Source organism: Asterias rubens, chromosome 18 (assembly GCF_902459465.1).
Source record: "Asterias rubens chromosome 18, eAstRub1.3, whole genome shotgun sequence".
In the NCBI taxonomy this organism is placed as follows: Eukaryota; Metazoa; Echinodermata; class Asteroidea; order Forcipulatida; family Asteriidae; genus Asterias; species Asterias rubens.
In genome coordinates, this window is record NC_047079.1 from 11,238,801 (window position 1) to 11,253,780 (window position 14,980).

General features: G+C 38.3%; 1 protein-coding gene across 1 annotated transcript in view; it reads left to right on the top strand.

The window, feature by feature from the left end:
• LOC117302667 (high affinity cGMP-specific 3',5'-cyclic phosphodiesterase 9A-like) overlaps positions 1 to 14,980 on the top strand; it is a 78,281-nt gene that overhangs the window by 48,962 nt on the left and 14,339 nt on the right. Inside the window, exons 4-7 of the mRNA XM_033786649.1 lie at positions 7,571 to 7,673; positions 8,072 to 8,211; positions 10,282 to 10,423; positions 12,011 to 12,106. Of these exons, the coding sequence (XP_033642540.1) occupies positions 7,571 to 7,673; positions 8,072 to 8,211; positions 10,282 to 10,423; positions 12,011 to 12,106 (481 nt within the window). The remainder of the gene's footprint in view (positions 1 to 7,570; positions 7,674 to 8,071; positions 8,212 to 10,281; positions 10,424 to 12,010; positions 12,107 to 14,980) is intronic.

Genomic DNA, 14,980 nt, shown 5'->3' on the forward strand with positions numbered 1-14,980 from the left:
TGTGTGTGTGTGCGTTGACATTTAGCCAGTGACGATATATTTTACATGGATTTAATAAGCTAATAGATCAGGACGTCAGATCGAAACTCGTCAGATGACATTTCGGTGTTGTTGCATCCGAACTGAGCGACTGTATCTTGGGAATCGAGGGAAAAAGTTTACGTTTCTTGTAATGTGCACTTGCATAATTCTACCCTACTGAATAAGAAACTTGTAACGTGCTGTGTTCGCCCCAAACTGAGTGATTGTAGATTGGGAATCGAGGGAAAAAGTTTTATGTTTCTTGTTATGTGCACTTTTATATTTCTACTGAAGATGGATTGCATTGAAGGAAAAAACGTGTTACTGCTGTGTTGTTGCCGTCATTTTGAGTGTCACTAGGATTACTGTTACATTTTATCAATATTTGGAAAGAGAATTTCTTTTCTTAGCTGTTATCATCCCCTTCCTTACCCCTCAAACCATCATATACCTCAATTCCTTCTAGCTCCTTGTCAATATGGTAGAAGCCACAGGTCCTACCCCACGGAACATGCATACGTCGCTCTTCCTAATCAGCCAACCTCTGTAATAACTCAAATACAAAGATGAAATTCTTAGCTCATGGTCCATAACGTAGTGCCTCGAACCTGCCTTAATGTGCACTTAGTAACCACTCATAAATGTATTTATTTGATCTGTCTGAATGTTACCATGGCTGCATTAGGGCATAGCTTTAATTGGTGCAGATCGCTCACGGCCCCAGCAACCAAAAGTAGCTGAAATTGCATTATGGTTGGGTCCAGACGTTATACCCCCGCCTTTTCCTGCGGGAACCGAACGCACATTTAGCGCGAGCGATGATCAATTTTAGACAGCGGATATGTCCACTGGCGGCCATGTTTATTGGATGGCAATTTGATGAGTGTTTCCATGGTAATGCCACATGCGTGGTGTGAAGATGTGAAAATGTTGATCACACGAGAGGAAGCCCTGCTAATAAAAGGTACTCTTTTGCAGTATTCGGTGAAAGTGTTTTCCTTCACACTTTGTTTTGCCTGGTTTGTATCCATATTTTGTATATAATTTGCAAAATTCAATGTAGATAACATCATTTGCAGAAATAAAAAAAATGTTTCCAAGATACAAAATAACTGAGGAAAATACATTCCTCCCAGGTATCCAGTAAGAACAATTTGGTATCATTTTGAAGCGATGGCCACGCGACCATCATTTCAACATCTGAGTTTTAATACAACAAGATCTGTCTTACAATTTAAAAATCGTCGGGACGAATGGGTCGGCACAATTATTTTCAAAATGCCACCGCAAATTTGTTGAAGCCTGTGTTCTATCATTATTCATATACGCCAAGTATATTAAATTGTGGATTGTCTCAGCAGTATATGTATCAAATTAAAGGATGACATGTGACGTGGTTCCACCAATCGAATGACAAGTATCTGTGCGTGTGAGGGTTTTGAAGAATATTATTGCTTTACGCATACACCGATGTGTGCTCAGCACTACACGCCCGGTCTTCCACTGATGTAATTTTAACATCTATTAAAAATCGTTACGTACCGGCTGCCAAAATACAGAGTGCAAACTACCTCTATAGCTAGCGGGCAATATCATTGGCTACGGTGGTAGCAAAGACATCTGCCCTAGAACGGCGACTACGTGTGTTTGAATCCCAATCGATTAATACGCATGTGGATTTTTTTCACAGGACTCGGGAGAGTACTGAGTGTATAGTGCTTTACACACATCATGCACGTCGGTGTTTGCGTAAACCGCAAATAGTGTAACTGATCTAATGAAATTATAATGATTCTATTTGGTGTAGTATTGAGTTTCAATTGAGTTTCTACTTAGCAAAACATGCAACAGATTTTATTTTATTTATGAACCAAACTGTTGACATGATGTTTGTGCTCCATATTTAAACCTGATAGCAGTTTTCTTTTTCGGTGCTCAGTGGGTTATTTAAGGCACTGGATACGTTTAGTAATTGTCATAGACCAGTATTCTAACCACAAATGCATTTAAAATAAAAAAAATTGTAAAAATTTTGGCTCAATTGGTCATTGAAGTTCCATTGCAAGATAAAATACCTTTCATATGCATGAGAAAGGTTTCAGGCCTGATATCTTTCTAAGATTCAAAGTTTTTAGTGGGAACTTACCTCTTTATTAAAAAAAAAATGTTTCTTCAACAGGAGGCATTTCTCCCAATGCTTTATCAACACCTCTCTGTTGTTTGCTAGCAAGTAAGTTTTTATGCTAATATATTTTGACAGGTGTCTAAGATGTTTAGTTATTTCCAATGGTTGTTTGTGTACATCCAAGCCACACCTAAGCCTACTGTACAAGTTTACCACTTTGTTACCTGTTTTTCACACTAGCTTGCTCTGATCCGTGTTGAAAGTCACACAGTTCCAACCCGTGTTGATTCCATAACATTTCAACGGTTAAAATCCGCTCTTCTTTCACACTACCTGACGCCAAATCAGCTTCTTTTGCAACACTTGGAAATTCTCTACACGGGATAAAAACACCCAATCCAATAAAGGTTGGTTGTGACACGGATCGAACGTTCTACGCAGGTCAGCGTCGGAATGAAGTTTTGTCGTGGGAAAAGGGCAGACGGACTTTCGTCCAACAGATTTTGTTTGTTGTGTGAAAAATGCCGAAGGCGGTTCGAAAATCTTTCCAGAAGTTGTCCTTGTGGAGCAGACGAGCAGAAAACTCGATGGAACTTTGCATGTTTTTATTCACTACCTGATTGTGTGGGTTTTCCCAAGTTGGGGTTTTCCTCCCACATCTTAAACTGAACACTTTCTTCATCTTCTTATCTTCCAACATATCGTCAGGGCCTAAGGGGTAAGAGTACAAGCACTTTTGAGGGTCCCTTGGTATCTGAGATCGAAAAAAATTATAAAAAAATGTTAATCATAATAAGAATATTTCTTCCTTAAAGACATTGGACACCTTTGCTAATTGTCAAAGACCAGTCTTCTCACTTGGTGTATCTCAACATATGCATAAAATAACACACCTGTGGAAATTGGAGCTCAATCGGTCATCGAAGTTGCAAGATAATAATGAAAGAAAAAACACCCTTGTCAAACGAAGTTGTGCTTTCAGATGCTCGATTTCGAGACCCCCAAGTTCTAAATCTGAGGGCTCGAAATCAAATTCGTGGAAAATTACTTCTAGCTCAAAAACTACCTTTATTCAGAGGGAGCCGTTTCTTACAGCGTTTTATACAATCAACAGCTCCCCATTACTCGTATCAAGAAAGGTTTTATGCTAATAATTATTTCGAGTAATTATCAATAGTGTCCACTGCCTTTAAACAAGAATATCATCATCTTTATTTAATCATCCAATATTTAGGATAGAGCCTCCCTAATACCTGAAGCGGCCCAGAAGAAAATTCTTGAAGGAAATCTTTTTTTTTCCATCAGATTTACTCTAAGTACAGATGATTCAATTTTAATATTAACCACCCACGACCATTTTGTCCTCCGCCTGGATTCTTCAAGTCTACTCTTCCCAGAATCGTTTAATCCCAGAGATGATAAGAGGAGAAAAATGAAGCAAATTTGATTAAAAGCGACCTTTCCCTTTTTAAGTATTGATCTTCATCTGAACCTCAAAGGGGTTTTTCATTCAGATTTTGTAAAACATGCGAAAAGAAAAGCGGAGTTAATGCAGATGATGAATTTCAGGGAACAAAATAGCTTTACTTTACATTGTAATCAAAGCAAGCAGTCAACAATGACAAATATCAAATTGTAACTGCACTTTGAGTGACCCAACATACATGTATATACATGAAATAACAAACCTGTGAAAGTTTCAACAAAATTAAATATCATTTATTATTAAGTCATTTATGAGTCAATGATATAATAATAATACTAATATTGAAGTCTTATATATCGCATCTACCAAACATGGTACTCAAGGCGCTGAGTATATACAAACTTTCAGAAAGATAGGTTATTGCAGTGATGAATTCTGAGACCCAACGATTTTAGCACCTTTTAAAGGTTCACATGGTGCTACGGCGCATACAGCAGCCACAGCCAGGAACACTGGGGCGAACCCCTTGTTTTTTTCGATAAGTGCACTGGGTTCTTTTACATGCGTTACACAACACATGGGACCAACAGCTCTACGTCCCATCCTAAGGACGAAGCAATGGTTAATTTTCTTGCTTAAGGACGAAAGTGTCACGGCTGGGGATTCGAACCCACATTCTGCTGATCAGAAACACCAGAGTTTGAATTCGGTGCTCTTAACCACTCGGCCACGACACTTCCTCTACCAGTTAATGGGACTTTACAAAAGGTATTGATATGTTCTTAAATAAAAACAAATTCACCAGAAGATGGCATTCTCCAGAAGACGTTCAGAGCACACTGATCGCAACGTCAAGAAGAACAAACCGGCTATTCTCAGAGCCACCAATACTCAAAATATTTTGTACATTGTGTCACCGCAAACCTACTCACTCAACGTATTTATGTTATGACCATTTTACTGTTTGTTGTTCTGAAAATCATTTGAATTTCATCATACCTTTAAAAGGAAAAGCATTGATTCCAAATGTTTTGCCGACTGTTATATGAAACTATTTGTCCATCATCAATCAGCCCAAATGCGTAATTGATATACTTGAAACATGAACGCCCCCCACGCAAAAAAAACCCAGCCCCCTCGCAGGTGCAGCGCTTTCCATTTCCCCAACTTTCCACATTAACCCCCTTCCTCCCCAGATGTATCCTTTAAAAAAAAAAAATTAATCTCACTAATCAAAGAAACAAATAAAACCCTCCCCCAGACAATCAAATTAACATCCTTGTTTCAATTCCAAGACAATTTAATTAAAGTTGTTCTACATCGTTGGATTTGTCGTATCGCCCCCTCGTGCCTTCTTACGAGAATGCAGCTCCTTCTTCTTAAAGGAATTGGTTTTTGATAACAAAACAGTTGCTGGCAGTGTAAGCATTTTATGTGATCCACTATATACATAGACTGACAAACCTGTAGAAGTTTGAGATCGATCGGCCGTCTGGGTCACGAGAAAATAGTGGGGAAAAAACGATTACACGTTTCGCATGATATCGAAAAGAAAAAAAAAAAAAAAAAAAAAAAAAAAAAAAAAAAAAAAACACTCAATGAGCAATAAACTCCAAACGGGAAACTGGTTTTAATTGTTTCTCACCAAATATGACATATCAGATGGAAAAATTTCAAGGGCTGTTTTCTCAGGCCTGTCTGCTACGTTTTGAAAGGGCAAGGGCACCCTAGGAGGAAATTGAAAACTTCTAGTGTGGAATGTCAAGGGCACCAAGGCAATCGCCTGAATTACTTCCCTGGAGTATCAGGCCTGTTTTCTACTATCACCATCATTAAGGCCCGGTCCCACTGCAGCGATAACGATCACGACGCATTGGTTGAATTGCTCCACGCAGAATACGCACCCGCTCATTCAACCAATGGAATGCGTTCTCTTGGCGTCGTTATCGTTATCGTTATCGCTGCAGTGGAATCGGGCCTTTAGGCCACGTACATTTTATATAAATCTGTGATCTTTTACGATTTTTTTTTATTTATTTTTTTGTATACTATTATTCAAGTCAATTCTTACAAAGTTTGTAATGTTCCTTTAAATGTTCTTCCCCTATTGGTCTGACTCCTTTCCCATCCATTAACGGACCTGCTTTTGGGGGGATGTTTAGAAGTGTTTCCGATTCCCCCCAGGATGTGGTGTCTTGTCTTGGGTGATGTCGGCAGACAAAGGACGCAATATTTTTAATCCTGCAGGGACCATATTTTTCGGAGGCAGATATTAAAAAAGGGTGTCGGGAGGAAATGGAGTTAAAGGGATGGCATAAGATTTGTTTGGGAGCATAAATGTTGAAGTTGAAATTGCAATTGAAAAGAAAATTCAGAAGAATTTAAATAAGCCTTTTTGAGATATGGCGGACACAATGCTACAGCACTATAAGGTTTGGGTAAATTTGTGTGTATTGACCATATATTTATATATTATATATATTTATTGACCAAACCAACAGCGGATGAGCCGCCAATTACAGGAAAGGATACAAAAAAAAAACAATAAGAAATATTCATATAGCCTATATAAAAACAATCTGATAACACAATACAAAGTTAACAATTAAAATAGAATCATCTTAGGAAAGAAAATTAAAGCATACATTGAAGATTAAGTAAAATAAAATAGGGAACAAAAACAGACCACCATGAACGACTGTGAAAATATATTTAAAATAAATTTTAAAAGCAAAAGCCTACATTAAATTATAAACAGAATAAATGATAAAAAGACAAGGGGAAAAAAAAAAAAATAAAAAAAAAAATAAAAAAAATAGAAATAGAACGTGTGTTATTCAGTGAAGTGTGCATTTTAGGCAACGCAGCGTTTACATTGTACACATAAACCTATTGTCCACCGACATGGTGAGCGTGGCATCAATCGCCGCGTGTGACACGCGTGCAAGGGGGTGTGCCATACCTCAAAAAGGCTTATGGAGCATACCATGCCCAATATGAGGCAGAACGTTAACCCTCCTCAAAATGTTCAAACACTATTTTCCCCTCGTACGGAGATACACCCCCCTCCCCCTAAAACTTCATAAAGGGACACAGTACATATTACGATGGATTCGTTCAAGAGTCTTCATTGCCAGTGGAATCTGTTGCTTATCTCTCTTTGTTCTCCTGCAGTTGTGTCTTAAGCCATTTTTGACTCCATAAAATGTGGGGTGTCGTGGCCGAGTGGATAAGAGCACCGAACTCAAGCTCTGATGCTTCTGTTCAGCAGAGTGTGGGTTCGAATCCAGGTCGTGACACTTGTGTCCCTGAGCAAGACACTTAACTATAATTGCTTCTCTCCACCCAGGGGTAAATGGGTACCTGTGAGGGCAGAGATGGTTCTTGTGATTGGTTTAGCCATGTAGCGCATATTGTCGCACAGGCTGTATACTCCCCAGGGAGCTGAGATGGTTTAAGGAACGATTTAAGGCCCAGTGACCAGGGGTAATAATTAGCATGAAATGTCTTCCTTGATAAAAGCAGGTTTACCAACCAAATTTCCATATGATTTTCAGGATAAGCAAACAAAAGCTGAATATTAGTTACAAGCACTATGCAACAAATGGAAATTTGGCTGGTAATCTTGTTGTTATCGAGGAAGAAGTTTCATGCTTAGCAAATTTTTGTGCTTTAACAAGATGCTATAAATCTGTTTTAACCACAACGCCTTACAAAACAGTCTATCCGTCTTCAGAGAGAAAGTCTTCAGTCTAAAAGATTGAGTACAGCAGCACAAGAAACAAGAATTTTCAAGAGCATGGCTGTTAATTCTTATTCCATCATCTCAATCGCTGAACAATCTCTGAAAAAAAAAAAAGTTTCAATACTGAAAGCCTGCCACAAGAAACAATATTTTATTTCTTGATTCCTCATCCAGCATTTCTTGGCATCATTCAAGGACTCGGCCGATTCTTGCCAAATAATTATTTTCTCTTTCCTTTATTTCTTGGCTACAGGTTAGAGGTTTTAGAAAAGAAAATCATCGTCGATAGCGGCGAAACACCGGGTGTCGTCTACGAGCTGAAACACAAAGTTGAGCACTTTAAAGAGAAACTGGAAGTGAGTATACCCTGTCCCAACTTCGTTCCAAAGGGTGATCGATCTCGGGCGCCATTTTTTCCCGGCATGCCTTGCTCGAAGTGTAACTCCAAAATATCCAAATAATATATGGGATATTACAATTCGTCCTGTGGTTGATCCGTTCTGTGTTGGGCGTTAGTCGCGCACACGCTGGATGCACTGTGAGTAATAAAAGTCATAAACTTGCCTTGGCGTTCAGTGATGCGTGACCAAAACCGTGAATATACGTACATCTTTATACACACGCGTTTCGTCGTATAGAGCTTTTTGAAGACCCACGGCGTTTCTTATTTTGGGCGTATATGATAATTTATTATTATTATTATTATTATTTTTTTATATTTTTATTTTATTTTTTTTATTTATATTTTTCTTAGAGCGTAGAACATCTGAGCTGGCTCGGTCTCTTCAAAGAAGTGGTCGCCGAATCACAGAGCAGACTTCCCTTCTTCCGGAGGAGACTCAGGAAATCAGAGGAGGAACAAAGAAGAGTCCTAGAGAAGTTCAACAAAATAAAGTAAGAATCCATGCGGATTGCTGCTTAGCATCAGGACACAAATCTGCTTAGTGTAAAAGCTTGGGAGGTAGTGCTTTCTGCTCTACCAGCTAGGCTTCTAATGGTTGATACACAAGTCTACATCTGTATGGACTGTGAAGGGAGTAACCCTGTTTCAGCCCCAGGAGTAGTTTAGTCAATCTCCAAGCCTGCTAAAACTGCAACGGCAGCGAATAGGAGACTTTCCAACGCTAGGTGGCAGCAGACATACCGGGTAAATTTCCATTGTTTACGTAGTTCTGAACATGCGCATAATTCTGAGAACAATGGATTTACCCGGTAAGTCTGCTGCCCTCTATCGTACCAGAAAGTCTCCCATTGGTACCCTCATCATCTGCCCTTTTTTTGTCGATGTCGAGACAAAATCTCGATCACCTTGTTATTGACGTCAAAAGGTCTTGTAGGATGGTGGACTTGTAGATTTGTGCCGTTCATGACTGAGGCGTGAGGGATAATTGCCTTCACTACCCCTGGTATTTACCTTGAAACCCAGCGAAGCTAACACCATAGGCAATTTTCGTTTCCTAATGGAAGTGCCCTTTCTGGGGAAACGTTCCCACTCTTTACAAGAAAAGAAAAAAATCACAGCCTTTTTTTTGTTCTTTCTTCATTGTGTTTCCTTTTTTTTCCCCCGTTCTTTTTTCCATGTAGATCCAATTCATTGCAAGGCTACCGCTTTACATTTGTAATATTTTGTTTTTGTGGTTGTCGAGCAGGAACACATCCTGAACATAATGTCAAAATATGTTCCAGTTTCATCTGAGGTGTTCCTGGAATTCCTGGTGTTCCTGAAGTTGGAACATGATGTGTTCCAACCCATAATTTTAAGTGTTCCTGGCAGATATCATCTGTTTTGATATTAATAAAAAGAAAAAATGCAGGATCGTTAACCAAAATTTATAAAAATTAAAATTTCAATAAAACATAAAATTTTCAATCTGACGTCTCACTTTGAAAATCGTATCCAATCAATCTTTCAAAGTCTGAAACCCTGGCAAGTCAAGAAAATATTGTGGCGTTAAAGTCAATGAAAATCACTGCTGCTTATAATGATTGCCCGCAATCAAAATAAAGCCCAATATAAAAGTGCACAAAACCTGTTTTCTCTCGATTCTGATCATGGAATGTAATGAAATGTTTCCACACGTTGGTTACGAAGTGTGTCAAGTGAACAATAAATATCACCAGAGTAGAGTCTTGTAATTTGATCGAAGGATTGTAGGTCAAGCGGCATTCATTTATCAAACCGTGCATTTTTGTACTATTCATGGTGGAATTCTTTGTTGAATATTTCACGCTAGACCAAACCATGTAATATGCATGCAAGCAGTGCTAAAGGCTCTCTTAGTCACTTAGCAGACGGCAGAATACAATATTGTTCAGTTTATTTATTCTCGTACTTTTATCATCCAATCCCATGACAAAGATCCACTTGGATGTTTTATCATGAAAGCACATTTTAAAATGAATAATGAATTTTGAAAAAAGAACAACATTTGTAGCATTTATTATCTTGAATAGTCCTACAAAAGACAATCCATCATGCATACCCAATTTAATAATAATGATAATAATTGCTTTTTATATCGCGCTTTACACACCCGAAGGGCGTCTGAAAGCGCTTCCAACATACCCCTGGTCACTGGTCACATTTAATTCGTTCCTTAAATTATCTCATCTCCTTGAGGTATCCTTTGATTGGTTGAATTAATCATCTCTGTCGACTGGTTTAGAACATCTCATTGGAACATGAAATCTTGACCTTTAACTTTTGATTTCTGACCTTTGACCTACAGGCATGTACAGTTAACAGATGACGTCTGGGAATACCTAAGGAAACCAGTATTTGACAATTGGCAATGGGAGGAACATGAAATCTTGACCTTTAACCTTTGATTTCTGACCTTTGACCTACAGGCATGTACAGTTAACAGATGATGTCAGGGAATAACTAAGGAAACCAGTAATTGGCAATGGGAGGAACATGAAATCTTGACCTTTAACTTTTGATTTCTGACCTTTGACCTACAGGCATGTACAGTTAACAGATGACGTCAGGGAATACCTAAGGACACCAGTATTTGACAATTGGCAATGGGAGGATGCAGAGATGATGCTGCTAATGCAACAAATGTACATAGACCTCGACTTCACTACCAAATATAATATTGAGGTGAGTTTGTGGATAACTTGAAGAGAATTCATGAATTCAGAGCTTGCCAGGCCTTAAAGACAGTGTACACTATTGGTAATTGTCAAAGACCAGTCTTCGCACTTGGGGTATCTCAACATACATGTATGCATAAAATAACAAACCTGAAATATAATATAAAATAACAAATTTGAGCTCGATCGGTTGTCGGAGTTGCGAGATAACTATGAAAGAAAAAAACACCCTTGTCACACGAAGTTGTGTGCTTTCAGATGCTTGATTTCGAGACCTCAAGTTCTAAACTTAAGGTCTCGAAATCAAATTTGGGGAAAATTACTTCTTTCTCCAAAACTACGTCACTTCAGAGGGAGCCGTTTCTCACAATGTTTTATACTATCAACCTCTCCCCATTACTCGTTACCAAGTAAGGTTTTATGACAATAATTATTTTGAGTAATTACCAATAGTGTCCACTGCCTTTAAAGGCAGTGGACACCATTGGTAATTACTCAAAATATTTATTAGCATAAAACCTAAAACATCGTGAAAAACGGCTCCCTCTGAAGTAACGTAGTTTTCGAGAAAAAAGTAATTTTCCAAGAATTTTATTTCAAGACCTTAGAATTAGATTTTGAGGTCTCGAAATCAAGCATCTGAAAGCACACAACTTTGTGTGACAAAGGTGTTTTTTCTTTCATTATTATCTCATACATACATACATAATACATATAGGGCATTTATATAGCGCCACTTCGATGACCGATTGAGCTCAAATTTTCACAGGTTTGTTATTTTATGCATTGTTGAGATACACCGAGTGAGAAGACTGGTCTTTGACAATTACCAATAGTGTCCAGTGTCTTCAAGAGTAGAATGCTGATGATTGCATATAGAGGCAGAGGCGTGATCATGACCACACCCCCTCTTTAGCAATGCAACCTTGCTCAGTGGACCCTGATGTTTCGACCCTAGCAGAGTCTTTCTCAAAGGCTAAAAGTCCTATACAAAACATGTCGCATGTTGTTGGTTTGGAGGAATTTTACAGCGGTCTTGAGAACACGGCACGCTGATCAGTTCATGAACGGAAGTCAAAGCCCCGGGCTATTATACAAAAATAGAGTGTGGTTAGTGTGATGATTTGCTACTCAGATTCATGACTTGAAGTATCTAAAAGACCCCTAGGTATATCTCGGACCATACCAAGGCATACTAATTAGCCGATTAGGGGCGGTGTGACCTGATTTTCACTGGGTCGAGTTTGTAAGAAAAACAAAAAGAGCGGGGAGAGAATTCCGCCTATGGTTTTGAAGATTTGTATCAGACTTTTAATATAATTTGGTTGGGGGAGAGGTTCTTCTCGGGATGTTTCTCGCATTCGGAAGAAGTTAAATTGTGTTCGTTAGTTTTAGTGATGAAGAGATAGTTTTGGGGAAATAACATCTTTCTGTGGTATTTTTTTTAAAGTGAAGTGTGCTGCACTTTATCTCAGTTGGAGTGTATTTAACTTTGAGCGTTATTTTTTGGCTCATTATAAAAATGTACACTACTAATTGTACAATTGTTTCTTTTTCCTGTATTCATTTTTTTTTTTTTTTTTTTCCTCTACAGATGCCAATACTTCAGAACTTCCTTTTTGAGGTCTTCAGGCACTATAACCACGTACCATTCCACAATTTCAAACACTGCTTTTGCGTCTCACAAATGGTAAGATAATACTCTCACAGACCTTAGTCTACCTGTTTCTTGTAATGTTTGGATGTTAAATCCTCAAGATTTCTTTTAAGAAATGATTATTGGTTTTAAGGCACTGGACACTATTGGTAATTACTCCAAACAATTGTTAGCATCAAAACTGACTTGGTAACAAGCAATGGAGAGCTGTTGATAGTATAAAACACTGTGAGAAACGACTTTCTCTGAAGTATTGAAGTTTTTGAGAACAAAGTAATTTCTCAGTAAAATATTTGAATTGATTTTGAGAGCATCTGCAAGGGTGTGTTTTTTTCTTCCATAATTATCTCGATGACCAATTGAGTTTAAATTTTCACAGGTTTGTTATTTTGCGCATATGTTGAGATACACCAAGTGAGAAGACTGGATTTGGACAATTACCAAAGATGTCCAGTGTCTTTAATTACCCTCTTGAAGACATACCCTTCCACATCCTCCCTTATTCTGACAGCATCACAAATTCATCGCCAAGCTGTCAATTTGCTATCAAGCTATTTTTGGCAGCACATTTGTGTGAATTAAGTTTCAAAACTACATGAACAATGCATTTTTATTCATGGCTACATTTGTCGACTGACAAATGAGATGCTCTCAACTTAAAGCGTTTTGTAATGAAATTTCCAGGGAATTGCATGTCGTCAAACAATGAGGTAATGGGTTACCATTTGTGACTCAATTTCAAACGAAGCCGCGGTGAAAAATCACTCTTTGTGTCCTTCAAAGCCCTAGTAGATGCGTTGCTCAGCCGTGTCACGCGACAATGGATTCCAAGTGTACACCTATTAGTCCATTTATGAATTATTCATTTTTCAAACGATGCGGAGCTGGAATGAAGTCACCCATGTCGTAAAAATTACGATTGATTCGTTCAAAAATCTTCATTGCCAGTGGAATCTGTCGGTTTCCTTCTTTGTTCTCCTGCAGAAGTGTCTTAAATTATGGATCTTTCAAGAATTTCGAAAGTTTTTGAGAAGATTACTGTTACTTTTTAAGACACCTGCATCCCTCCCCTCCTCCTGAAGTAGGACTAGTATTTGTTTATTGCTTTATAAATAAAATCTAAGGATACCTTAAAGCTTGGAAGATGGAGGATCGAGAGGTTATGACTGTGAGCCGGAAAACCCCCTTCTCTTCGACAATGCAACTTTTTTCAAACTGCCTGGTCAACAAAAAATGCAGTAATTTTCATCAGATATAAGCAACAAACCAAATACTTTTTGATCCGAAGGTTGCAGGTTAAAGTCCCGCTGAAGTGAATTCTTCCTTTGGTCAACCCAAAATTTCAAGAATACTGATTTAGAGCGCAAAAATACATGACATTACACGTTTTCTTACAAGACACTACTAGTGCTGAACAATTATTCTAAAAACAGTTTGTTTTTCCGACTGAGTTTAGCAGTAAATAATTCCAAAACGCTTCATACCTTTAGTGCTTCCTTCTGAACTAAGAAACAAATCCATAGTCTCTTCCAGTGAGAAGAAGTGAACCTACAACCTGAGGCATTTAGAACAGATGTCTTTCGCAGAGCCCGCCTGGTGCACAAGTGCTTTCAATATTTGTTATTGCAAAGGCATACATGATGTAATATTTAGAATGATTTAAACTAGCCCTGAGGTATAAAGCAAACATTTGATAGAGTCTTGTCATTTCTGACCATCATGGTGGAAGTTGCTTTCAATAATTCAAATCGGAAGCTTCGGTAAGACTTGTGTTTGTTCACGTTCGTGTTCTCATCCATCACTAGACCAGTAGAAACCGGTTTAGACCAGTTGGTACAAGGTAGAACTGCTTGTCTAAGCTTTTCATGACAGCAAGCATTCCATTATTCTGTTGACCTACTTACACATTGTTATTTGTCCCTAAACCAGTATAAACTGGTTTAGACCAGTGGGTACTGGTAGACCCGTCTGTCTAAAGCTTTCCATGACAGCAAACATTCCATTATTACCTAGTTAGATGTTCTCATTCATCCCTAGACCATTAGAGACCGGTTATTAGACCAGTTGGTACAAGGTAGATCTTCTACATGTTTTCATCCATCCCTAGTTACCAGTACAAACTGGTTTAAACCAGTTGGTACGAGGTAGATCCACCTGTTTTAGCTTTCCATTCTTTGTGACAGCAAACATTCCATCATTACCTATTGACATGTTCTCAACCATCACTAGAACAATAGAAACTCGTTGGACCAGCCTTGCATAGCTTTCCATGTCAGCAAACTAGCTTAATTCCATCATCTTGTTAGACCTATTTACACCTCATCTGTCTCCGATGGTAGAAACTGGTTCAGACCAGTTTGTACCAGTAGACCTGCCTGTCCTGGACATTAAGGTGTTCATATCCAGTCTTGCCTAATAACATGTTTACATCATCTCCCTAAACCAGTTTAAACTGGCTTAGCCCAGTTCACACTAGTCAGGCTTGTCTGTCAAGGTCAGTTAATGGTTCATTACCCAATCTGACCTATTTACATGCACTACACATGTACATGTCTAAATCTAGTCAAGTAGAGTGTAAATCAGGTCAAACAAATTCGTGAAGCTTGACATGGTTCAGATTTCACCAGATCACATCTGAGATTCATTTTAAAGGTAATAGGAGGTAAAGCTAAAGTTTTTTTCTGACCTCCTTTACTTTTTTCATCATCTCTCTCAAAATGATGACAGTTTTTTTTTAATAAAGCAAAACATGATAGTTTTTGTAGCTTACTTTTAAATGTTGTGTCTTTCAAAACTTGACATACGCAGTCTTAGAGTACTGTCGAGAGATCATTTAGGTTTCCAAATTCAAGGAAATCAGTCTTCGCTGATCCTTTCTGATCAGAGGATCATATTGAGTGATATTTA